Source organism: Populus alba, chromosome 9, assembly GCF_005239225.2.
Source record: "Populus alba chromosome 9, ASM523922v2, whole genome shotgun sequence".
In the NCBI taxonomy this organism is placed as follows: domain Eukaryota; kingdom Viridiplantae; phylum Streptophyta; class Magnoliopsida; order Malpighiales; family Salicaceae; genus Populus; species Populus alba.
This window is the reverse complement of record NC_133292.1, coordinates 9,904,981-9,929,167: the sequence shown is the minus strand read 5'-3', so window position 1 is coordinate 9,929,167 and position 24,187 is coordinate 9,904,981. Positions and strand designations below refer to the sequence as shown.

Genomic DNA, 24,187 nt, shown 5'->3' with positions numbered 1-24,187 from the left:
TAAAAATATTAATATAAAAAATAAAAATTTTAAAAATATTTAAAAAATACAAAAACGAATAAGAAACAACAAGCAATGACAATTATTTCATTTTTTTTTTTCTCTTTCCTTGCTAATGCTGCAGTCCAGACTACCTTAACTGGATAAAAGAATAGAGTACTTGAATTTCGAAAAAAATATTTTTCTTTTATTATAACTGTTTAAGCTGGTTTCGAATTTACCCATCAATTATCTAACCTTTTTTTTTTAAAAAAAAAGGGAATAGTGTAACAAAAAATATATATAAAAAAACAAGAGCAGAGGAACACAAGAAGATAAATGAAAAAAAAGGAGCAACTACCTGCAATAATATCAACCCATGATAGCTCATTACAAAAGCAAACAAAACTCTTCGGATTCCTTCCTGTTCACATGATACAATTGCAGCTTCGAGATTTGTGTTTTATTTTACACTGCGTTAAGATTGTATTTTTAATTTTTTTTTTATTTAATGTATTAATGCAAGAAATAATTTTTTTAAAAATAAAAATATTATTTGAATTTATTTCTAAAAATAACACTTTAAAAAATAATTTTTTTCATACTTCCAAATGTACTCTTCATGCTAAATAAGTTTGTTGTTTCTTATTATTCTTCAGGGTAAAGATTTGAGTTTTTTTTTTTAAAAAATATTCTAATTGGAATATAAATGGGGGTGTCGGTTTTTGAAAATGTAATTATAATTGTTTTTTAAAGTATTTTTTACTTAAAAATATATCAAAATATTATTTTTTTATTTTTTTATATCAGCATATCAAAATAATCTAAAACATATTATTTTTAATAAAATAAAAAAATTCATATTTTAAAAATCACTAATAAAATACAAAAACAATCCATCATCATACCACTCAAATGGCGGTAAACTTCATTTTCATTCATAGTTTAAAAAAAATGCGGCTTCGCAAAAAAAATTTAATATTCTCTAATACTATATTTCGTTTTGCATGCCATTTGTTTTCACACAGTGACTGTTATGTTCCGGTTATCATAAATGTAATGAGCCTATCTGTTAAAAAAACAAAACCACCGGCACATTGTTAATTCAATGCCCCCCCGACTCTCCATCTGCCACATGGCATGGCAACCTAAGAAAAAATCAATAAAAAAACAAAAACTTGTAGGCCCTACGACCCAACCCCCCACGATTCGCTCCCCTACTATAAACCTAACAAATACCCCTCCTCCCTCCCCCTCCATCTCCGTAAGAAAAAAGGCTCTCGTTTCGCCGTCGAGATACTCGGCGAATTTAATTTATTTCCCCTATTTCTTATTTATATATTTACTAATTATCATCATCATCTAATTTTGTAACCAACCTTCCGTTTACAGATTATAATTCATCTTTCGCTGATTTGATGCGTTCATAACCATCCGATCTAACTCGTGATCCGTGTTAAAGGAATATAAATTATTCATCATATATCCCTAACTAACTAACACAGGTACTACTTAGTCCATACATTATGCTGCATTCATCGTTTCTTTCTCCTAATTTTAGTCAAATGCCCTGTCTTGATTTTTCTCTAGGGTTTCTAAATCTTTTTCATCGAAATGTGAATTATATATCGGTTGTGATTATCTGTAGGTAAAGTTATTGTTATCGCTGATTGATGCGGTGATCGGTTTGACTTTATCGAGTGAAATTCAGGTGCTTTGCGTCAATTTGTGATGTCGGGTCCGTTGGATCGATTCGCCAGACCTTGTGAGTTTTTTTTTTTACTGATTTTAGGGTTTCACTGAAAGTTTCATACTTGTACGTTTTTTAAATTAATTTTTTTTATTTGCCTCGATCGCTTTAAATCATAGCAATCTATCTTAACCTCTGATTTTTGGGTTTTTAATTGTATTTATTTTATTTTCTTTCTCACTTTAGATTGCTACACTTTTGCTTGATTTTTTGTTTTTTTTTTCCTTACGTTTTAAATTGTAATTTTTAGCGATAAGCATTATTATTATTTCTAATTCTTTCCGAGTTAAATTTTACTACACTACTTTACTTTACTGGAAGCAGAATTGATGCTATGAATTTTGACATAGAAAGTCCTTTTCTTTTGTTTGTGCTAATGTTTTGGTGTTATTTATGTGGGCAGGTTTTGAGGGGTTTTATAGTAGTGATGAGCGGAGAGAGAGGAAATCTGATTTTGAGAACTCTGAGGATGAGAGGAGAACTAGAATTGGGTCGTTGAAAAAGAAAGCGCTTAATGCATCTACTAAATTCAAGCATTCTCTGAAGAAGAAGAGTAGGAGAAAGGGTGATGGAAGAGTTAGCTCTGTTTCGATTGAGGATGTTCGAGATGTTGAGGAATTACAGGCTGTTGATCGATTTCGACAGACTTTGGTTATGGATGAGTTATTGCCTGAAAGACATGATGACTATCATATGATGTTGAGGTAATCTGTTGTGACCCATAATGAATTATGTACCTTTTCGAGTCTCATGTTTTCTCATGGTTGATAAGTAATAATGGCCGATAATCTTATGTGATTTATATCCTTCAGGTTCTTGAAAGCAAGGAAATTTGACATTGAAAAAGCTAAGCACATGTGGGCTGATATGCTTCAATGGAGAAACGAATTTGGTACTGATACCATTATGGAGGTAACTATGTTATCTAACAATTCCCTTGAAATGCTTTGCTATTTGACATTTTCCCCTATTAACCAAAATTTACCTTGTATGTTATCAGGATTTTGAATTTAAAGAGCTGGATGAAGTTTTGAACTATTACCCTCATGGTAATCATGGTGTGGATAAAGAGGGGAGACCTGTTTATATAGAAAGGTTGGGAAAGGTTGACCCTAACAAACTTATGAATGTTACAACCATGGACCGGTATGTGAGATACCATGTGCGGGAGTTTGAGAAAAGTTTCGCAATAAAGTTTCCAGCGTGTACTATTGCTGCCAAGAGGCACATAGATTCAAGCACGACTATTTTAGATGTTCAAGCCGTGGTATGTTACTTGTAACATTGCAGCACTTGTATATCAAGATTTCAGTCAACTGCTAATTTCTTCTCTTTCTTGCTCTTCACTCAGGGCCTCAAGAACTTTAACAAGTCAGCAAGGGATCTCATTACGCGGCTTCAGAAGATTGACGGTGACAATTACCCTGAGGTTTGTAATCTGATTTTAGTTCTTTTGATAATCCCTTGCTTGAAGTGCTATCATTATTGGGTACTTGAAACTGGATTTGTTGCACTGCTTTAATTGATGCAGACACTCCATCAAATGTTCATCATCAATGCTGGTCCTGGATTTAGGCTTTTGTGGAACACTATAAAAACTTTTCTAGATCCTAAAACTACATCAAAGATTCATGTATGTTAAGATTTCTACTCTCCTATATATTGAAATTTGCTGGCATATGCTTGTTACAATTTCTTAACTCCATGTATGTTTGTATTTTGGAACTAATTTAGGTTCTCGGGAACAAGTACCAGACCAAATTGCTTGAGATAATTGATGCCAGGTGAATTGGGCTGGAATTAGCTATATAATACATATCTATTTTGTAATTTCTACTGCATGATTCTCGCTCAACCTTTTATTTTGAAATTCTTGATATTTGTTAATATAAATGTCACAAATTGTGTTCTCACTTATCAGAACCTTGCAAGTTTCGCAGTGAATTGCCGGAATTTCTGGGTGGTACATGCACATGTGCTGATCAGGGTGGTTGCCTTCGGTCTGACAAGGGACCATGGAAAAACCCAGAAATATTGAAGGTTATTTACTGTGTACTTTAATATATGTGATGTGCATGCTGTTATAATTTTTAGATCACCGTGCCTCCAACCTCCTTGACTGTATGTGCTAATTTGTGGTATACAAACTACAAGCAATAAACAATGAAAAATTTGATCACTTTGATATTGTTGCAGATGGTTCTTAACGGTGAACCACGCCGAGGCAGGCAGGTTGTAAAAGTTTTAAACAGCGAAGGCAAGGTTATTGCTTATGCTAAGCCACAGTATCCAGTGGTGAGATTCTCTATCTTCATCTTGATGTTGACATGTGCAAATTTTGTTTTTCCTAATGTTAGCACATTGCCTTGGTATCATGAGGCAGTTCAAAGGCAGTGATACATCCACTGCAGAGTCAGGATCTGAAGCTGAAGATGTCACTTCCCCTAAAGCACTGAAAAGTTATTCCCATCTTCGATTGACACCTGTTCGTGAAGAAGTATGTTTTTTATCCTTGAATTTTTACCTGCTATTTTGAGACACTGTTCTTGCAATACAAAATGTCTTTTTTTTTTTTTTAATGATTGTTACTTTACACAATCAAAATGAATGATGAAGTGACATGGGCACGGGGCTGAGTCCTGTTTTAAAATGTCTTTTTTCTTATTTATTCTAGCAATTCCTTTTGTATTATATTTACTCCCCTGGGAATATCGCCTGCACTCTTAAATATTTCTGCTCTGAGTAGTTGCAAAGCGAGAAAGCATACACTCAAAATGTCATCCTGAACTGGCAATTTTCAATTAAACTGTCTGAAGTATATCTAGCAGTTGGTCAAGTGCTGAGGCCTGGTCTTGTCATATTTATTATATCTATTATCTTCATTGAATTTGCAGGCTAAGGTAGTCGGAAAGGCAGGATATGGTGTTAGCTTCTCAGGGTATGATGAATACGTTCCCATGGTTGACAAAGTTGTTGATGCTGAATGGAAAAAGCAGGCATCCATCCAGAGGCCTTCTGTTTCCAAAGGTCAGCAAGTATATTCTAGTGTTTTACTGTATCATGTTTATTTGCCATTGCTATGCATTTGTCCATGGCCTCTGTTAATTATGTTGCTTACAATGTTGTAGCCTCATATGATTGTATGAGAGCAACTCGCCTGTGAATTAACACTCACTTGTTTTTCGACCCGAGTACAATGCATAATCCTCTCCCACTTTTCAACTTGACATGAAATAGGTCATTAAGGTTCCTTAGAATTGTGCCAAGATTTTTTTTTTTTAAAATAAGTCTGGATCTGAGTGCTCCATAATTTCCTTTCTACCTCGTCACAGTTAGTTGTGTACAACTGTGGGGAATAATTATTACCCATTCCAAAGAAGGGCCTAGATCAAAGTAGTGGCGGGGACTATTTCTTTCCAAAAAAGAGGCTGTGTCTAGTAAATGTTTCCTAGTGATAAGTCAGATTTAGGGAATCTACTTTAGTGTAGTTTTTTATTTTATCCTGTTCAGTGTTTAATCATCCATGTATAAAAATTTGTTTGATTTAATGCATTCCCTCGTTTAATTTATTTTAGTAGACGTTGAAATTGAAAATTTCTGATGCAGCTACAACCCCCCAGCCCAACACTGAAAAGACTCCAGAAGGGGTTCATGTTCGAATTTTTGTAGCTGTTGTGGCTTTCTTCATTACACTTCTTACTCTATTCCGCTCACTGGCATCCCAAGTAACCAAAAGGCTTCCCCACACCTTGTCTGATTGTGACCAGAGTTCTCCTGAACCTGCTCTTGATGCACCTCAAAAAGAGGAGTGCCTTCCCTCTTCACCAACTTCTGCTTTTACTGAGGCAGACCTTCTCTCCTCTGTATTGAAAAGGCTTGGTGAGCTTGAGGAGAAAGTTGATACACTTCAAGCAAAGCCGTCAGTGATGCCTTATGAGAAAGAGGAATTGCTGAATGCTGCTGTTTGTCGTGTGGATGCGTTGGAAGCAGAGCTGATTGCTACTAAAAAGGTGTGATTTTCTTTAGGCTAGAATTCCATTTACTTGCAGACACATTGATCTCATTATAGCTCCTTTTCCATTAGGCGAATGTATTGTTCAACATGAAATCTGTGAGCTTCCATTAAGAAACTTTTGCATGTAGCATGCGATGGTGTTTTGTTTTTTTTACATGAGCTTCTGCAATGTGATGATTCTCGTAGCATAATACTAGAAGCATCACCATTTGGGCTTCTGCCTGTCTGTTTCAATTTTCTCTAGTTTTCACTCTTTAAGGCACATCTCCATGATCTTACTACATACCATTCAATGTCCTTACCTCTTTATGGCTGTGGGTCAATTTATATATTGGAGACCACTCCAGCTATCAAATGCAAATTCTAATTGCTTATTAGTTTTTTGAATAGTTTACTCTCGGGGTATGTCAGAAAGCTTTTATTGCAAAAATTTTGTATCTCTTCACAAATGTGCATATGTTAGTCTAATTGCATTTAGTTTGTTTCATGGGTTTTCTTCTCAAGTTGTGTGATGACTTAAATCATTTATGCTTCCTGAGCAGGCTTTATATGAAGCTTTAATGAGGCAGGAAGAGCTGCTTGCTTACATAGACAGTCAAGAAGAAGCCAAGTTCCGCCTGGTAGGGAGACAGATCGCTGTTTAATTCTATATAGGAATTACATTATTTTTTTAAAAAAACTATGTGGCTAACATTGCTCTTCCTGCATATCAGAAAAAGAAGTTCTGCTGGTAAAAGCGTTTTTGCCAAGTTAGAGACTATGATGGCGCTCTTATACGGTACTCGTAGATGCTGTTTGTAGACGAGTGTGGGAATACAGAGTGTATGACATACGATCACTGATGTTGTCTTTGCTGGGATACAACACTTTCTCAATTAATGTAATTTTCTGTCACTTTGGGAAGAACACAGACCTTGTGTTGCATGAGCATTGTCTTCCCAGATCTTGTTTGGGACCTTGTGTATGAATAGTCATTGGCTACAGCGAATTTGGTAAACACACTTTATCTCCTAGGACAATACAAATTTAAGATTGTGATTGGGCTGTGTTAGCTGTCGGTTCTTTCTTTTTTTCAAAAAAAAAAAAAAGAATGCTAGACAAAGCAGAATATTTCAGATAAAAATTTGTACGCATTTTTTTTTTTTACTTCAAGGACGTTTCTACACGTGTATACAAATCAACATTAATATTAAAATATCAAGATTGGAATAAAATATACCAATCATGGGGCCATCTAAACATATTTTCCAATTAAGGATTAAAATAGACTTCAAGAATTTAAGGACCAAAGTATATATTTGATGAGTTCTGAGATATGGAAGTAGGGTAAAAGTCCATGAAAAGCTCAAAATTTTTCTGTCCCTATTTGACTAATAATCAAAATTAGGTGGTCGGATGAACTCAATAATAGAGGTTGATTTCCGATTATCCTTAATCTAATATTAATCAGCCCCGGGGGTGATTGGTGATGGAGATTTATCCATAACCAATTAAATTTTCTTTTATTACCAGTATTTATTTATTTTTTCTGGTTTAGCGAGAGACAAGACCTGCTGGGCTAATTTAATTTGTGATGATTTTCGCACTATCTATTTTCTTTAATTAATTCATCCCAACCTTTGCACCACGCTAGGTGTAGAAGACTGGACATCAAACTAGGTCTTTGTTCAATTTACAGAATCACATCACGAAGATGATTGCATATAATAACAATAATAAATAAAATACACGAGCTTTGAGTCCAGTGTTGCACAAGGCAAACAAGGTCTGAAAACATTCTGGTACTGTGGGGCTAAAAATCTCTAACGCCACCATTTTCGGTCCCAGTATATGTTACTTTCGTCTGCATGAACTCTTAATTTCAAATCCAAAAATCTGAAAATATGAACAGACGGTTGGTTAGAACAACGTTTCATGTATGACTCAGTTTTGCCAAGCAATATCAGAGATAATGTAAACTTACTTTCTTTTTCTTCTTTTTCTTGTCGATGTAGGCTAGGAGTTCCTGCTGTTTAGCAAGGGCATCCTCAAGTGCCTGGACAAACAAAAAGCTCAAACATTACATCCAGTTGAATATTTTTTTCCCACAATGGAAACAGCTCCAGATAAAATAAATGAAAACCGAGAGGGTACCTTCTTGGCTATTGATAGCTCTTGCTCAAGAGAATCGACTCGCCTAATAGAAGCATTCAGCATTTCCTCTTTCTCAGGGATCATGACTTGAGGTTTGGAGCTGAGAACATTCAGCTTCTCTTCCATTTCGGCCATGCGCAACATCATGTTCTTGTATTCAGAAGTAGAGATGGATGGTGCTGGCAATGCATGGCTTTTAGCCATTTCATTTGCATAAACTTGACTACCGTAAACAGCAGCCTCAGCAAGTTTTCTAGGCATGTTGCGTGAGATGCGAACCATGGTGACAATTCCCATCACGACGGCCATTATCCCGTTTACTATCTGACCACTCCGTCTTTGAGCCTTGAAAACATCATGCTCTAGGCGAGACTCTGTAGCATTGACAGACAGCAAAGTTATGTTCATATGAATCCCAGAAAGATTTCAAAAGTTTGGCACTGCGCAAAACTTTTTCTTCTCGATGCCAAAATATGAAGTACTTTAAGAAGTGTTCAAATTATAAACTTGTCAAACGAGACATTCCTGTGGTTTTGATAAGGCTAAACCTTGACGAGAACTACTGATTCTATGAAATATGTGTATGAAAGGGACAAATTATATACCTTTAGAGAGGTCATATCTATTATTCTGCCGTGTAGGCCAAGCAGCATCAATGGTCTTTTCAACCATTGGAATGGAGTTATCATACTCTTGGTCACTTTTGTTCCCTTTGCTCAAGGGAGACTGCAATATACAGAGAACATCGGAAATGAATATACAGAAGATCAAAAGGTGACAAATAATGTTTGAAGATTTTGACATGGTTCTTAGTAGCAGTTATGATTTGGTATATTTTGTTTCACCGGAAAGAACACCCAAAAATCTGTTCGTTCCAAGTTACAAAGGCAGGTATACGAGGAATAAAATTCTGAGATTAGCGAAGGATGCAACTTGATGACTTTCCAATTTATAATGTAACAATTTTACGAAGCTCAAACATATTACTAAGGATTCGCAATGTCCGATTTGAATCCTGACAACTCACTTCTGGAACTGGAGAAAGAATCTGATGTTCCCCGTGATTCCTTGGATGTCCATAATCAGCAGCATCAACAGCTGTTTCTTTTCTGAAAGAAGCGTTTGTCTTCATGTTGCCAGACGACCAAAAAAATGTTAGGCAATCAACCAAAAAAATGTTAGGCAATAGATGTGAATAGAGAAGGTCACAAGATTATGAGTACCTTGGTGCATGGCTGATCATCTTCAGAGATTGCCTTATCGTGAATTCCTGAAAAAGCTCTCCTGTGGCATGTGGCTTCACCATTTTGGACCATCTATATCATTAAAATGAAAGAAGGATACATAATTTTTTTATTTGTCGTATGAAATGCTCGGCAAACAAAGAAATGTAATCAACAAAAACAAAATCGTACGCAGGAAAAAATGTACCTTTAGTATGTCCGTATCATTCCATGGACCCTTATCAGAACGCATACAGCCACCCTTATTCGCACAAGTGCAAGTACCACCAAAAATCTCCGGCAATTCACTGGTTATAATCCAGAAAAAGAAGAAGAAGAGGGCACCATGAGTGTCAGAAGACGAGTTCAAAAGGCGTTGGAAAAGCTAAGTTTCATGTCATCAAGAATAAACTTACCTAGCATCAATTGCTTCAAGCAACTTGCTTTGGTATTTGTTACCCAGAAACTGATAAAAATAGTTACAACAGATTAGTGACGCTACAGCAATGGCTTAGTTTGGAGATTTATAGAATTTTTCTTTCATTCTTTCTTTTCTCTTATTTATGTTTTATTCTGAGAAAAATAGATCAATGCTTACATGGATTTTTTGGGCAGTCTTGGGGTCAATGAACTGTTTAACTGTGCTCCACAAAAGCCTGAATCCAGGACCACCATTAATGATGAACATCCGATTTAAGGTCTACAATAATCAGGACATTCAAATAGCATTAGGCGAAATGAGAATATTTACTCATCCAAGGGAAGAAAACAAGCAGAAAATAAAGTTAAAACGATAGAGCTGATTACCTCAGGGTAATTGTCACCATCAATCTTTGAAATGTGGCCAATAAGTTCCCTTGCAGTTTTGGTGAATTGTTTAAGCCCCTGGCCATGAACATTCTTGTTAATGTTATTCTAATAGCACAACAAGTAAACTTGATGCAATTCAATGTCTGATATTTTCCTATTTTCTAGCAGTAATAATCTTCACTTACCACTCCTTGCACATCCAAAATAGTGGTGCTCTGATCAATATGCTTCTTCGCTGCAATCGAACAGGCTGGAAACTTGATATTGAAGGTTTTCTCAAACTCTTGCACATGGTATTTCATATACCGATCCAATGTTGTGACTTGTAGCAGCTTGTTAGCATCAACTTCACCCAGTCTTTCAATGTAAACTGGTCTTCCTCCCTTATCAACTCCATGATATCCTTGTGGATAGTATTTCAAGACTTCATCTATTTCCTTGAATTCAAATTCCTGAATGAAGAACCAATAAGCAAGATAATTCAGAAACTACCATATGGTGACATTCTTAAATCTTTTATGTAGGCAAGTAGGTTACCTCCATGATTGTGTCAGCGCCGAATTCCTTCCTCCATTTGAGCATATCAGACCACATTTGCTTCGCCTTCTCCACATCAAATTTCCTGGCCCTTAAAAATCTGTGTCGTGATACAATATGTGAAAAAACCAGGCAGCTTAGAGCAGGTCAAAGAAGTGATTTTCATGAGAGTTGAACATTGCATTCTAAAAATTAATGACTTGAAAATAGAAAGTAACCTTAGCATCATATGGTGATCATCATGCTTAGAGGGTAGTAGCTCATCCAAAATAAGTGCTTGGCGAAACGCATCCACTGCCTGTAATTCCTCAGCATTAAGGTCATCCTCAATTGAAGTAGACATTACTCTACTGTGTCGGCGTCCTTTCTTTGTCAAGGAATTCCTGAACTTGTTCGAGGCACTCATTGCCTTCTTCTTCAATGATCCAAGCTTTGTCTTCCTCTCATCCTCAGAGTGTTCAGCATCGGATTTTTCATGACCTGCTCAAATCATCAGCAATAGAATGCAAAAACTTCAAAATTTTGAATGGAACTACCTTCAGTCAGCATATTTCAAAGTAACTCATAATAGGGAAAGGAGTTGTTCAGCAATGGATCGGAATGTATCGTTTCCGTTTGCTAAATATTTCCTTTCCAGAGTTTCTATAAACCATGGCATGCATATTTTCGTCATTACAAAAGAACCAAAAGAATGGCCTGTATCCAAAATCCATATTCCTTATCTATTAGAACTCCATTTTAAGCTGCGAATATAACAAGTAAATAGATAAATTGAAGGCAGAAAAGATCCTTCTCATTGTTTCCTAACACATGGAAAAGCTCTGGCTTCGTAGAACAACTATATATATATGTGCCGAACATGGAGGCAAGACTCACAAAAGGATTGAACAAGAATAGCTCATGAAATAAAATCGATGTTTTAGAACATTACCCCCTTTGATAGGCGGATCAAGTGGTCCAGACAGAGTATCAGCCATGGCTAAATTTTGCAGTGTTGATGATCTATTTGTGATCTCAAACGTAGCTGGAGAATCAAGCACTCGGTAAACTATTGCCCCTTACGAATAATATTGTCAAGCCTAAGACCATATCAAAAGGAAGACAAAAAAGATCAGAAAGGAGACAAATCCAATGCAACTGAAATCACATAACAATATTCTCAACCTGTAAATCTTAGGAGTCAAATGCAATGAATACATTTGCATTATTATAGGCTTACAGTCGGCTAGGGTAACGAGGAGGATAAAAAGGGTCAAAAACGAATATTAAGTATGATAGGAAACTAATTAATCAACATCATATTAATTACTCCACACATTCAGACAATAAAGCCCAAAAATATTACACAATCAATATTTCAAAGGGAAATAATAGTAGGAAATTATCAGATCAAACTGGAATGAGAATATATCAAGTGTAAGGCCACAGCATCATGGACATCTTCTAATTCCCTATAGAGGATAGCACCGCAATATGGTTTTAGTTTTTGTGCCTGAAAAGCTTGCCCGCAGCGACCGCACAAGTTTCGCAGAGGAAACAACCCCATTTCTCAATAGAAGCTAAACGGGGAAGGGGGAGTTTTGTTCATGGTTTATCTTTGGCTATATGGTTTGTCCGGATCGAGCTTCAAACATCAAACCTTCGTAATGGAAACATGTATGGACATTAAAAGTTTAAGAATCAAAAGCGAACCATACATGTGTACGCATCTAAACACTTCAAAATGTATGTACTCTAGCCAACATAAAATCAAAAGAATTCTCCATAAGAAAAAGCATACATTGCTCACTCCATGCAAATGAAGGAGCTAATTCCCAAAAAGGGTAAGAAAAATGCAAGAATTTGAAGCAGGAACAAGGTTTTTCCAGCGAAGATGGAAGAGAAGAGGAGGGAAAGAAATTACCTACTGGCAAGAATGTAGGGAAAGAATCCGAAGGGTGCAAATAAGAGAGAATTTAAGCAAGACTCGAGTTGATCTCTCAAATAGGGGGTGCTAATTATAAAATGTACAGAGAAGATGATATTGACAGAATTAGAAGTCGATAAATATATATAACTCTTTCTTATTTTCTTGTATTGACATGGTCTAATTTAAAATCTATAGGCATTGTCTTTAAGTTAAAGATCAGAGAGATGTAGCCATAGCTAAATGCAAGCAACTCCCTTCATTTTGGTTTTAACAAACTCCCAAAGAAACTTTAACTAACTTTGCATGACGTCTTCTCCTTTTTCCCGGCAAAATTTCCTCCTGCTTTTATATATGTTACTATAATAATATCAATTTTATCACGTATATTCTATTTTCTTCTCCAAATCTCATATATCGAAGGAGTTGAAGCCCCCTTATGGATCTCATAAATCTTGAAATATATAACTGGAAGAATTAATCTTTAGACACTAAGATTGTTTTTCCTTTTCTATCATTATTCCTGTGCACCTGCCTATCCATCTTTGGTTAGAATCACAGGGGGTTGACTTGGTAGTTAAAAAAATATGATTCATTTCTTTATTTTTTAAGTTTAAATTGTGATTCTAGCATTCAAGAAAAATTTAAATAGGTGATGTTAGGTTCCTCTATTAATAATGCATTTCTATTACGTTTTGTTTGAAAAAAATATCAAATAAAAACTTTTTAAAATGTTTTTCCAATGATTTTAATATGTAAATGTCAAGAAACATTAAGTTTAACATACATTTTTACAAAAAAATATTTCAATCACTCTATCAAACATGCTTGGTTATGGATGTGATATTCAGACATATAATATATTTAGTTAGACTAACCGCTACATTTAATGTATTTATTAAGAATAACAATAAGTCGTGTATATCCAGTATACATGTTCATTTCACGTATTTATGTAATAAATTACGAGGTTGGTTGGGTGGTGATATGGTTCGAAGATGATTTGTTCTATGAAGCTGTCGGCATTCGGTAACTTTGATCACGAAAGCTTCTTGACATTTTATAATTTGAAAGGTACCACGGAGCCACTATGTTGCATCAAGGTTAGGATGCACAAGTCAATTGCTTGTTTGTGGAGCTCCACAGCTTGAGAAGATGATGTTATATATATATATATAAAGTCAAGCACTCCTGTTGCTGGCTCATGGAAGAGAAGAAAATTAAAAGCTCTAGCAAATTGTTTACCCAATGAAGTGAATTCGAAAAAACTTCAAGGCGGGATGACGCTTGAAAATACTTAATAAATAATACATATACTAGAAGATAAATAGAAAAATCTAAGATAGAAGAAGAGAGTATTTGATCATCTAAAATCTAGATCAAAATTTTTTTTCTTGTTTTGTTGCATGATAACCAGAGGTGATTATTTTCGGTTTGATTTAAAAAAAAAAAAGAGTAACTAAATTGATTTTTTAAAAAAAAAAAACTGAAATTGGTTCAAACTAATCGGTTTCAGTTCGGTTTTTAGAACAAAAATTTGTTCAAATCGGTTTAACTCGGTTTTTTATTTGGCTTGATTTTTTTTTTTGTTTGGATCGGCTTTTTGCAGTCTCAAAATTTTAATTGGTTTAATCAGTTTTTTTTCACGGTTCAATTTTTTCCAATTATTTTTTTCTGATTTTCTTGATTTAATCGGTTTTTCAGTTTTTTAGCTCACCTCTAATAATAACAAGTGTAGAATTATTTATTATCATGCCACTAACAGGGGATGTGTGACTTTGATCTGGATAAAATATCACTTAATAAAAAAAATTGACGCGTATTTATATTTAAACTCTGTTTTGTATTGTAGTCTAATCATGTTTTTAGAAATTTTTTAGTTTTAATTTAATATATTTTTAGTGTTTTTAGATCATGTTAATATATTGATATTAAAAATATATATTATTTTAATATATTTTTAAATAATAAAAAAAAAACTTTTAAAAATCTATATTTATTATTTAATACCCTCATAAACTAAAGTATGATGGGCTCTCCAAGTTTTGGTTGGGCTCGCCTATCTATGCTCGAGACTTCCTTATCTATATGTTTCTTCGGGTTTCTCTTCGAGGAAGATCTTATTATCCATTTTTATCTAGGATGGGTTACTTATTCCCACAGCATGAAGATGATCCGAGTAGAAGAGCCTTGACGGGAGATAATGGCCCTTCGAGGGTACACGTATGCCATGGGAGTATCACCATGCTCTTACAGTAGCTCTTATTTTTTAAGCTTTGCTGATGCCATTACATGGGTGATTCATGCTCTTTCCTTCTTCTTCTTTTTTCTTTTTTTATTTTATTAATGGAGATGTTGAGGTTAATTTACTTATATCTCAATTAATTTTACAAGTTTTAAAATTAATAATCATATAAATCTCTAATAATCTTTCAAATTTATAAAACTTAAACTAATAATTTTAAAATCCCAAATACATGATCTTCACCGGTTAAACCAGTTAAATTAGTTAGGATTGGATAATTCACGCTCTTGCCAAGAAGAGAGGTTGACCTGTTGTATATCGCAACATGACATGACATGTCGTTTCAATTGCCTTTCATCAATCTGCCAGCAAAAGCGGCCCTTTGCCGCTACGTGTTTCGTGCTTTGTTAGCTGTTTTTTTTTTTTTTTTTTTTTTTTTTTCCATTCCCTTTTTCCTCTTTCTGGGTACTTGTTAATCAAAACGGGTGGAAATAGTGCATCCAATGCATATTCATACACACTAAAAAACTCAGCATAAGTTTATGAAAATAATAATAATTTTTCAAATTCACTAATAAGATAGACCCATTCAACATATAACATTCTCACCTCATGCTTGATATTTTTTGAAAAATGAATTTGAAAAAACATTAATAAAATTAGCATTACTCATTCTTTTTTCTTCTTATACATATTTACAAATTTTTGGGTTCGATTTTTTTTACCCATGTCGAATCTGTTTTCTTTTAGGGTTAGATCTTTTTTTCTTGGAATTGAACGTGTAATTGAATAAAAAGAAAAGGTGTATATAAATGGTAAATTTTAAGATGAAAAGTGCAAAATTTGGTGATTTTTTGTATAAAAAAAAAATGCTTCTTGCAAGCAGCCATGGAAACGACAAGTATTCTGATTGTTGTTCAAACTTTCTTACAACATATTTCTTTACTGGTAATACGTCATGAAATGCAAAATAAAATTCCAACGGCAGGCAGCTCGTAACGTCTCTGCTGCCTGCTACTTTTCATCTGACTTTCCTATTGACGCTTCGCTGTAAAACCCTAAAAACAAATACTTTTCTCTTACACTCGCTTCACCTCTATCAATGGCGGCTGCTACTAATTTCTCTCACTCACCCTTCATTTCCAAAACCCTAACTCACTCTCTAAACCATAACCCATTTCCCAAAAACCCAACTTTGCCTTTCAAACTCTCAAAAAACTACTCTCTCAAGGCAGCTATATCCCAGCAAAACCCTGCTACAGCCACAACACAGAAAACGACACAGTTTAAGCATTGTTTTACAAAATCCCAAGATGGATTTCTCTACTGTGAGAACCTTAAGGTTCAGGAGATTATGGAGAGTGTGGAGAAGAGACCATTTTATTTGTACAGTAAGCCACAGATTACTAGAAATGTTGAGGCTTATAAGGATGCTTTAGAAGGATTGAGGTCTATCATTGGGTATGCTATTAAGGCTAATAATAACTTGAAGATTTTGGAGCATTTGAGAGGGTTGGGTTGTGGTGCTGTTTTGGTTAGTGGTAACGAGCTTAGGCTGGCTCTCCGTGCCGGTTTCGATCCTACGAGGTATGGCTATGTGGATTTTATTGTGCATTTGTGTAAAGAGTTTGTGTCCTTATATGTGTGCTGGGTTATTGGAAGACTTGACCTTGTTTCCTCATTTGTATTTTAACTTGAAGCAAAGTATGTGTCTTTGAAATATATTTTGTGTCATTGGAAGATCCAGTCCAGTCTTGTTTTTGCTTCTTTTACTGTTTTGATGTGTATGACTCGGTCAGTTTAGAAATTTTATGTCCGAATTTAAATGAGCTTGGTTTCATGGTAGATTGGGATTTAGTTTACTGTGTTATAGAGAGGTGATTGGTGTTGTGTTTGTGGGAATTTTTGTGGTCTGATTTTAGGGGTAATGTGTGGATGGACAGGTGTATTTTTAATGGAAATGGGAAGCTGTTGGATGATTTGGTTTTAGCTGCTCAAGAAGGTGTTTTTGTTAACGTGGATAGTGAATTCGATTTGGAAAATATTGTGGCTGCTGCTAGAATTGCTGGCAAGAAGGTTAATGTTCTACTTCGGATCAACCCAGATGTTGACCCTCAGGTATGTAATAGCTACCATATGAGCAAGTGATTTTGATGGTGCAGAAAAGGATAATGCTTGCTGATCTGTTCATATATTTTAAAACTGGCACCACAAAAGTCATGGTGAGTTCTTTGAATGAGTTAATTCATAGCCTATGTGAAGTTGGATAAATGAGATTTTTGTGCAGAGAATCAGTTAGAAATTTGAAGTTGGAACTGATGGAGCCTCTAGCTATTTTTGAGTCAATAATATAAATGTACAGGCAGTGTATGCTCAACACCTTTTCATCTGCTGCAGCTCTATAATGTAATCCCTGTCAACACTGCATTCTTTTGGAACTCCAAATTTAGTGCCTTTAACAACACAGCAACTCTTATTTTTGTCCATGCATCAATGTTACTGAATAATTTTATCTCTCATTCCACCACCACTTCATCCAGGTCTGTCATCATATTTTTAATCCTTGATTCCTGATAAGCTTTCCTTTTCATGCTTCAAAATCAATATTATAAATTTGTGGACATTTAAGTTTGTGCTGATTAAGTTTCTAAAGCTATGCGATAGAGATTTGGTGGTGGTTTCTGTGTTTCAAATGCATTTTGTGTAATCAAATACTTTGTGCTTGTATTCCTCAGGTCCATCCTTATGTTGCTACTGGGAATAAGAACTCTAAATTTGGTATTAGAAATGAGAAGCTGCAATGGTTTCTGGATGCCGTGAAGGCACACCCTAATGAGCTGAAGCTTGTGGGGGCCCATTGCCATCTTGGATCAACCATCACCAAGGTATCTCAACTGCGAATGCGCTTTTCTTTTGTGTGTGCTTGCGCGCGCATGTCCTTTCTACTATTTGTTGGCTATAGATTCTTGACATATATTTATCATTTATCATTCTTTCTTATTCTATTTACTTCTATTAACACCACTCTCTACATTTTTCTGGGGCATATATAATTCAGTCATGTATTTTCTCTATATACCACTTATTTCAGTGTTTGAATGTCCAAGTTGAACCTCTCTTTATTATGTCTTTTAGGTGGACATATTCAGAGATGCTGCAGCTCTTATGGTTAACTACATTGATGAAATCCGAGCCCAGGGCTTTGAGGTTGATTACTTAAACATTGGAGGTGGTTTGGGTATAGATTATTACCATTCTGGTGCTGTCCTTCCTACTCCAAGAGATCTCATTGACACTGTAAGAATCATTTTCCTAGATCATATTCAGTACACTCTGATATTTACAGTCTCAATACTTACATTATCGGTTGTTTGTGTTAGGTTCGTGAACTGGTGCTCTCACGAGATCTCAATCTCATTATTGAACCTGGGAGATCTCTCATTGCAAATACTTGCTGCCTGGTGAACAGGGTCACTGGGGTTAAAACTAATGGAACAAAAAATTTTGTTGTGATAGATGGAAGCATGGCTGAACTTATCCGTCCTAGTCTTTATGATGCTTATCAAGTAAGTGTTGGAACATGATAAACCCTTTTTAACATTGAGTTTGTTATGTTTGACTGTACAGGAATTATTTTAGTGTATTATGATGTCATTTTTTTAAAAAAATATTCTGTCATCTTAAAGTGGCCTTTCATTTGGTGTGCTTTTACTTGATAGCAACACTTAGATATCATGATGGTTTAGGCATCCGGTTTTGATCTAGCCTTGTTGTCATGTATATTTTAGAAGACTGTAACACCTTTGTTTGCCTTATGACTAGGATTTTAGGGGGTACTGAATGATTGCCTTGAAAATGATTTGGGTGTCTGAACTATGTTTTACATTCTTTCGGGTTGGTGGTGATGTTTAACTATTTTCAGGATGGCCCCCTGCTAATGTCTACGTGTAGTTACACGTCTATTGCTATAGATAGATATAATATCTTATTAAAGTGAAGAAATTTGGGTTTCCTCAGGCTTTCATGTTGCTATATGTATTTGTATTATCTCCCTTTTGACAACTGTTTCTAGTTGCTAGGGGGGCTCCTTTTTTCTTTTTCCCCACTTGAATGTCATTACACTATTGTTTTCTTTCTGGCTTGGAGTTGACTCATTTTGTGTTTGGTTTCAGCACATAGAGCTTGTTTCTCCTGCGTCACCTAGTGCGGAAGTTTCAACTTTTGATGTGGTTGGTCCTGTCTGCGAATCAGCAGATTTCCTGGGAAAGGATAGAGAACTTCCAACTCCTGCCAAGGTTATTATTTTTTTTTTTTTATTGCCCTCCCCTTTCTTTTGTTGTGGTTTGCAGCAAGAATTAACATTTTCTTATCAAGAGTTTTTCTGCAGGGAGCTGGTTTGGTTGTTCATGATGCAGGTGCTTACTGTATGAGCATGGCATCGACATACAATCTCAAGATGCGCCCTCCTGAGTACTGGGTATGGAATAACTTTGGATCTTACAATGCCTTAAGTTATAAATCATGTTAGAATGTTTGTTTCACTAACTCATATCGTTTGTTTGCTATTGTCTTTATGTAACAAAAGACTGATGTTAAATTTTGGAACAATTAAAAAATTTATGATTTATGCTGTTCAAATGGTTTTTGGCCAGAACAATGGTTCTTAGAGTTTGAATTTGTGTTTTTAGGTTGAAGATGATGGATCAGTGTCCAAAATTCGACAGGGAGAGACATTTGAAGACCATATCCGGTTCTTCGAGGGTCTTTGATTGCAGACTGTAACCATATCTGCTGAGGCAATTAGACCTAATTTTTGCCTCTATCGTGTAATCTGCAGATCCCATTCTGCTGGTTATTATGTACAATCCAGATATTCAATTAGCAGCTGCATTGTTGTCAAAATCGTCAGTTTACTCGTAATATCAGTAAAATAATAAGGAGATTGCGAGTTTTGACTTAATAGTAACAAAAATTAAAAGATTTTATAAAAAAAATATTATTACTTTTTTATAATAGTTACAAATATTAAAAAAAACTCATTTAAACACAATAATTAATACCATATCTATTCTTGCCTATATTTTTATTTTCTATCATTTGACATAATTTTAATTCTAAAATAATATTGTATTAAAATTTAAAATATTATTAAATTAGATCTCAGTATTAATTTTAAAGGGATATTTAGCTATAGTATTATCTTATATTTGACACTGTTAAATTAAATTTTTTATTTGCTTTCTTCTATTGAAGAAAACCTATGTTAAGAGATAGCGGAAAATGAGTTTATATTTTTATATTTTCCCTGCATTTATTAAAAAAAAAAATCTTTTTAATATTTGTCATATATTTATTAATAATGTTACAATATACATCACGGAAGCATGACAGGTGAGAAAAACCTTGAGTTTTAGGTTTAATTCTTATTATTTAGTGATTTTCTTCTTGTATTGAAAAGTTTTGTTCTAAATGTTATTAATTTATTAATTCATATTATTTCTCTTTTATTTTATTTAGATCACTAATTAACTATAATATTATTGATTTTTTAATTAAATTTTAATGTAATTTAATTTTTTGAGTGAAATTACCAATCTATAATCAATTAAGAAAAAGGTTGATGCAGGAAAACAATAGAAATAATGTCTCCCTCCTCCCCAAAATTATGCTTTAAATGTATAAAGAAGTTAATGTCGTCAGTATTTTGGAGCTGTGATCATTATCTGCTGCTATCTTGGATTCTTCTCTGTTAGGAGATCTTTGTGAGATTCATTTTCACACAATCAAATAGTTTTTCTTCTCGGGGCGTCGTTCATGGGTTTGGCTCCTTGACCTTGTCAGGTCACAGATTGCCCATCGGCAAAACTCAACTTATGGGCTCCTAACAATATCTTTTTGCTTCTTCTCACCAACCTCTGTTCTGTATATTACTCGTATCCTTTTTAGGGAGGGGAAAGAATGACGATGAAGAATCCAGGCATCTGTAAAAACTACTTTTTATAACCTAATAACATCAATCGGCATGCTTTACAATTTTCCAGTTTTGCCCTTGTAGTTCCTTGACAGTTTCAATTTTACTGACTAGCAAACAAAAGGCTTTCTTTTCATATTTTTTTTTTTATTTTTCCACTTTTCTAATTTAAATATAAATTAAAAAAAATAGAGAAAAAACCATAAAAAATAATTATTTTTTTATAAAAAAAAATTAAGAAAAAAAAGGTGAAGGCCATGCATTGCTAGGTCTAGCAGGCCATGCCAACTTACCTAATCTATTTTGTTAAGGCCTAAGCAAGGCTTGAGCCTTGAATTTATTTATCTTTTGGAATTGGAATGGAAAATATGTTGTTTGCCATAAATTTTTTTTTTTAAAAAAATCAAACGATAAGTTTTTATGCGGCCCTTAAGTTTTTTTTACCAAAAAAAATCATTTTCAACCCATTTGTTTTACTTAAAAACATATATAAAACAATATAGGAATCGCAAGTAATCTATCTATAGCCTAAAAAAAAAAATGGTTCAAAAAACTAAAAATCAATCCGAACTCATATCTAATTTTTCATGAACTTTAAAGATAAAAAAAACATATAATATGAACTTTACTCATTAAATGAAACCATTTGATACAACAATCGTCCGTTTTGATAACCTAAATCGGTGTAAATAAAACTTTTATCTTTTTACCATCAAAATTTGGTGACCTCTCATAACTAGGAATTAAAAATAACAAAAATAAATTTTTTTACAAAATTGAATTGAAAAAAATATCGAGATACTAAAATTGTATATCTAGCTTGGCTTTTAAAGTTCTAGGACAAAGATACTTATTTTATAAAGCTTATAGCATGTCATTCATGTCTGATATATTTTATTTCAGTCTCTTTTCTTTTGATCCTATATTTTTATAAAAAATCAGAATCAATTGGTCTTTAATTATAATTAAATCATCAACAACAAAAAAATTAATAATCAAATTAAAAAAATATAATTTTTTATACAACTCATCCATGATAATATTTGAAAGGATAAACAACAAAATCTTGCACGGTAAAAAAATCCTTTCTTAATTTTAGAGTAATACTTAATGATTATAGTAAGGATAATTTGTTAGATTTCGTAGGAATCAAGGAAGAAACACAGGGGAAAGGAACTAAAGAGACATGATGGAGCTTTAATTGGCCCGAACCATAGGAGATGACATGTGAATTGGTTTTCTTTGCATATCTTCAGTACAGAATCCGTTTTGATTGTTTTTTATTATGATTGTTTGGTGGCGTGTTCATCTCCCTCCCTCATCTTTTTTTTTCCTTCCTTTTTCTTTTTTTCTTCTCCGGTGAAGACAAATAGCCTTAATAAGTTTAAAAACCCTGGTCGGTAAAGCCATCCCAGGTGACCTGGGCCAAGGCTGGTCAGGTTGGAAAGAAATCAATGAAAAATATTGACTTGGCCTGATCTGAAAAACCTGAGATACAATATTCCGATTGAGTTGAATTTTTTTTCTTGAATATTTTTGGATATGCTAGATCTTGGACTTGATGTTGAGGAGAATATTTTTTTTCAAAATTTCCTATCATCAACTTACATAGCCATTGTTATATATATATATTTTTTAGAGCTTTTTCTTTAACTTTCAAGATCATTTTCACCATATATATCAGGGACACTATTCTTCTTCTCTCTCCTCTCCAAGGGAAGAAGAATAGTGTCCCTGATGGGGAAAATGATCTTGAAAGTTAAATTCTCTCTCTCTCTCTCTCTCTCTCTATATATATATATATATATATATATGATTAATTAGGTTAATTCGAATTGGTTTTTTAAGACTATTAGTGGTCACTGTATCCTTCTGCTATCCTTTGTTATTTCCCTTCAAGCAGAGCTGGAGTGTTGTGAATGGCGGTTCCTAGAGAAAAAGGCCCCCCGAATGGGGGGTCACATAAAAGTACAAGGATAGACCTGAAAATATGCTGAAGCATGGAAAGATCACAGGGAAATATAAATTATTTTTGAAGGAACCAAATAACTGCTTATTAGGAGATAATCTTTAAATGTAAGGGTCAAACTTAAAAAACAAACAAAAAGAAGACTTTCGGGGCGCCACTGCCATGGCCCCGCCCCAAGGCCACGGGACAGAAATTATCGCCAGTAAACTGACAGGGAGCAAATATGCTTACTTTCTTCAATGCGAGGGAAAGTTTGATGCTTAATCAATTGAATTGATTAGATGCTTAATCCATCAATCACTTCACTAAAAATATCATCTTCTCCGCGTGAATTGTCTTCACCACACCCACTTTTCTTCCCTTGTGAAAAACGAATAATTTAGCCCAATTAGAAGGAAAGAAAAGATGGCCAAGAGAAAGCAATTTCCTAGTGGTCCTAGCTTATCTGTGCATGACCTTGACAGCCACTGAACCACCATCTACTCGAAGCCGAAACTAACATCGGCTCCGAGCAAGCTAGTGCTTGTTGCAACATGCATCTCTGGATTATGATCTTGACATTGCCATGCCCCCCCATTTTTAGCTGAGATCTATGAATCTCGGACCATGTTAGCTTTCTTAGGATAGTAAAAACCCGACCCGAGGCCAATTCGACGTAACTGTCGAGTCACATGTTGAGTAGATAAATCTTGTTTAGTTTATTTTTTTTAAAATATCAAATCAATGTTACTTTTTAAAAATAAAAAGATAAATGGATTTTGATTGGGTCGGAGAATACCTTGTCAAGCAGGTTTAACAAGTACCGGGCCACATGCATCACGTTGCAATGAAGAATAATAGCGGCCATTTTCTCATCGAGCATAGAAATCCTGCCACCTTTGACAAAATGAAGAAAAAGATTTGCTCGGTAAATTCTATTTATCTTGCAGACGGAGAATAAAAAGAAAAGAAAAGGAGTGACAACGTGATGATATAAGATTACCAAACATAACAATAAATTAAAACTCTTGATCTGCCATGACTACTGTATTTAAATTATATAACTTCGAGGATGATTATGCATTTTTAGAAAAACTGTCTAAGTTTACCATTTACGAAATCGTGAATGCATTTAGCATCCCAGAATCTATTATTTTAGAGAATCTCTTCGTTGCCTGTGGATGGGTTCTTAACAGAATAAAATTTGAGGACTAGAAAAATATTACGAGGATCAATTGATTTATCTCCTCTTTAGACCAATAGCTGTGGTACACGTTCCAATCAACTATTGTTTCCCAGTACGCGAACATTCTCAACATTTCCTGATATAGCAAGGATAGATTTGTGTCCGAAAAGATTCTCGAAAATCACAATATTCATCACATACCACAAATCTCACGATACTGACGTCAACGGCTGAGATTTCATCTCCCACCCGTAACGTTGAAGGAACACCTTGTATTTGATCCATGATTATGGAGTTTATCATGAAAAGCTATTGACAAGTGACAACCCTTGTGGATGTTTGGCAAGTGTAAGGTCAGAATTCATTTGAAAATGGTACAATGTGACATTGACAAGTGTCATTACTTCCTTTATGAATTTCCTCCCATTTCGCGGCCCATAAATTAGGTCTTTTGTACTCTCTTTTTTCGTTTTCATTTCACCGC

At 34.5% G+C, this 24,187-nt stretch overlaps 3 protein-coding genes across 4 annotated transcripts; 2 read left to right on the top strand and 1 right to left on the bottom strand.

Annotated features, from left to right (window-relative positions):
• The first annotated feature begins 1,226 nt into the window (after nucleotides 1-1,226).
• On the top strand, nucleotides 1,227-6,795 carry LOC118058924 (phosphatidylinositol/phosphatidylcholine transfer protein SFH8). 2 transcript variants are annotated; one of them, XM_035071723.2, is made up of 15 exons: nucleotides 1,227-1,484; nucleotides 1,628-1,744; nucleotides 2,133-2,433; nucleotides 2,542-2,641; nucleotides 2,730-2,996; nucleotides 3,081-3,158; nucleotides 3,261-3,362; nucleotides 3,464-3,513; nucleotides 3,670-3,769; nucleotides 3,926-4,024; nucleotides 4,113-4,226; nucleotides 4,624-4,756; nucleotides 5,336-5,739; nucleotides 6,287-6,364; nucleotides 6,458-6,795. In XM_035071723.2, the coding sequence occupies exons 2-15, from the start codon at nucleotides 1,711-1,713 to the stop codon at nucleotides 6,476-6,478; spliced, it is 1,881 nt and encodes a 626-aa protein (XP_034927614.1). In that variant the 5' UTR covers nucleotides 1,227-1,484; nucleotides 1,628-1,710; the 3' UTR covers nucleotides 6,479-6,795. The 2 variants fall into 2 exon arrangements, with proteins under 2 accessions (XP_034927614.1, XP_034927613.1); XM_035071722.2 differs by lacking the exon at nucleotides 6,458-6,795 and having other exon boundaries at nucleotides 6,287-6,388.
• Nucleotides 6,796-6,819: 24 nt separating this feature from the next.
• Nucleotides 6,820-11,636, bottom strand: LOC118058926 (phosphatidylinositol/phosphatidylcholine transfer protein SFH3-like). The gene is made up of 14 exons (XM_035071724.2): nucleotides 11,379-11,636; nucleotides 10,666-10,927; nucleotides 10,448-10,547; nucleotides 10,096-10,362; nucleotides 9,908-9,985; nucleotides 9,699-9,800; nucleotides 9,517-9,566; nucleotides 9,309-9,408; nucleotides 9,101-9,193; nucleotides 8,905-9,003; nucleotides 8,483-8,603; nucleotides 7,878-8,251; nucleotides 7,708-7,779; nucleotides 6,820-7,619 (listed from the first exon to the last, which is right to left on the bottom strand). The coding sequence occupies exons 1-14, from the start codon at nucleotides 11,422-11,424 to the stop codon at nucleotides 7,578-7,580; spliced, it is 1,806 nt and encodes a 601-aa protein (XP_034927615.2). The 5' UTR covers nucleotides 11,425-11,636; the 3' UTR covers nucleotides 6,820-7,577.
• A 3,925-nt stretch (nucleotides 11,637-15,561) lies between these two features.
• On the top strand, nucleotides 15,562-19,550 carry LOC118058923 (diaminopimelate decarboxylase 2, chloroplastic). Its single transcript, XM_035071721.1, has 8 exons — nucleotides 15,562-16,185; nucleotides 16,542-16,716; nucleotides 17,334-17,483; nucleotides 17,734-17,895; nucleotides 17,979-18,164; nucleotides 18,771-18,893; nucleotides 18,986-19,075; nucleotides 19,287-19,550. Exons 1-8 carry the CDS (start codon nucleotides 15,701-15,703, stop codon nucleotides 19,365-19,367), a joined length of 1,452 nt encoding a protein of 483 aa, XP_034927612.1. The 5' UTR covers nucleotides 15,562-15,700; the 3' UTR covers nucleotides 19,368-19,550.
• The last annotated feature ends 4,637 nt before the right edge of the window (nucleotides 19,551-24,187 follow it).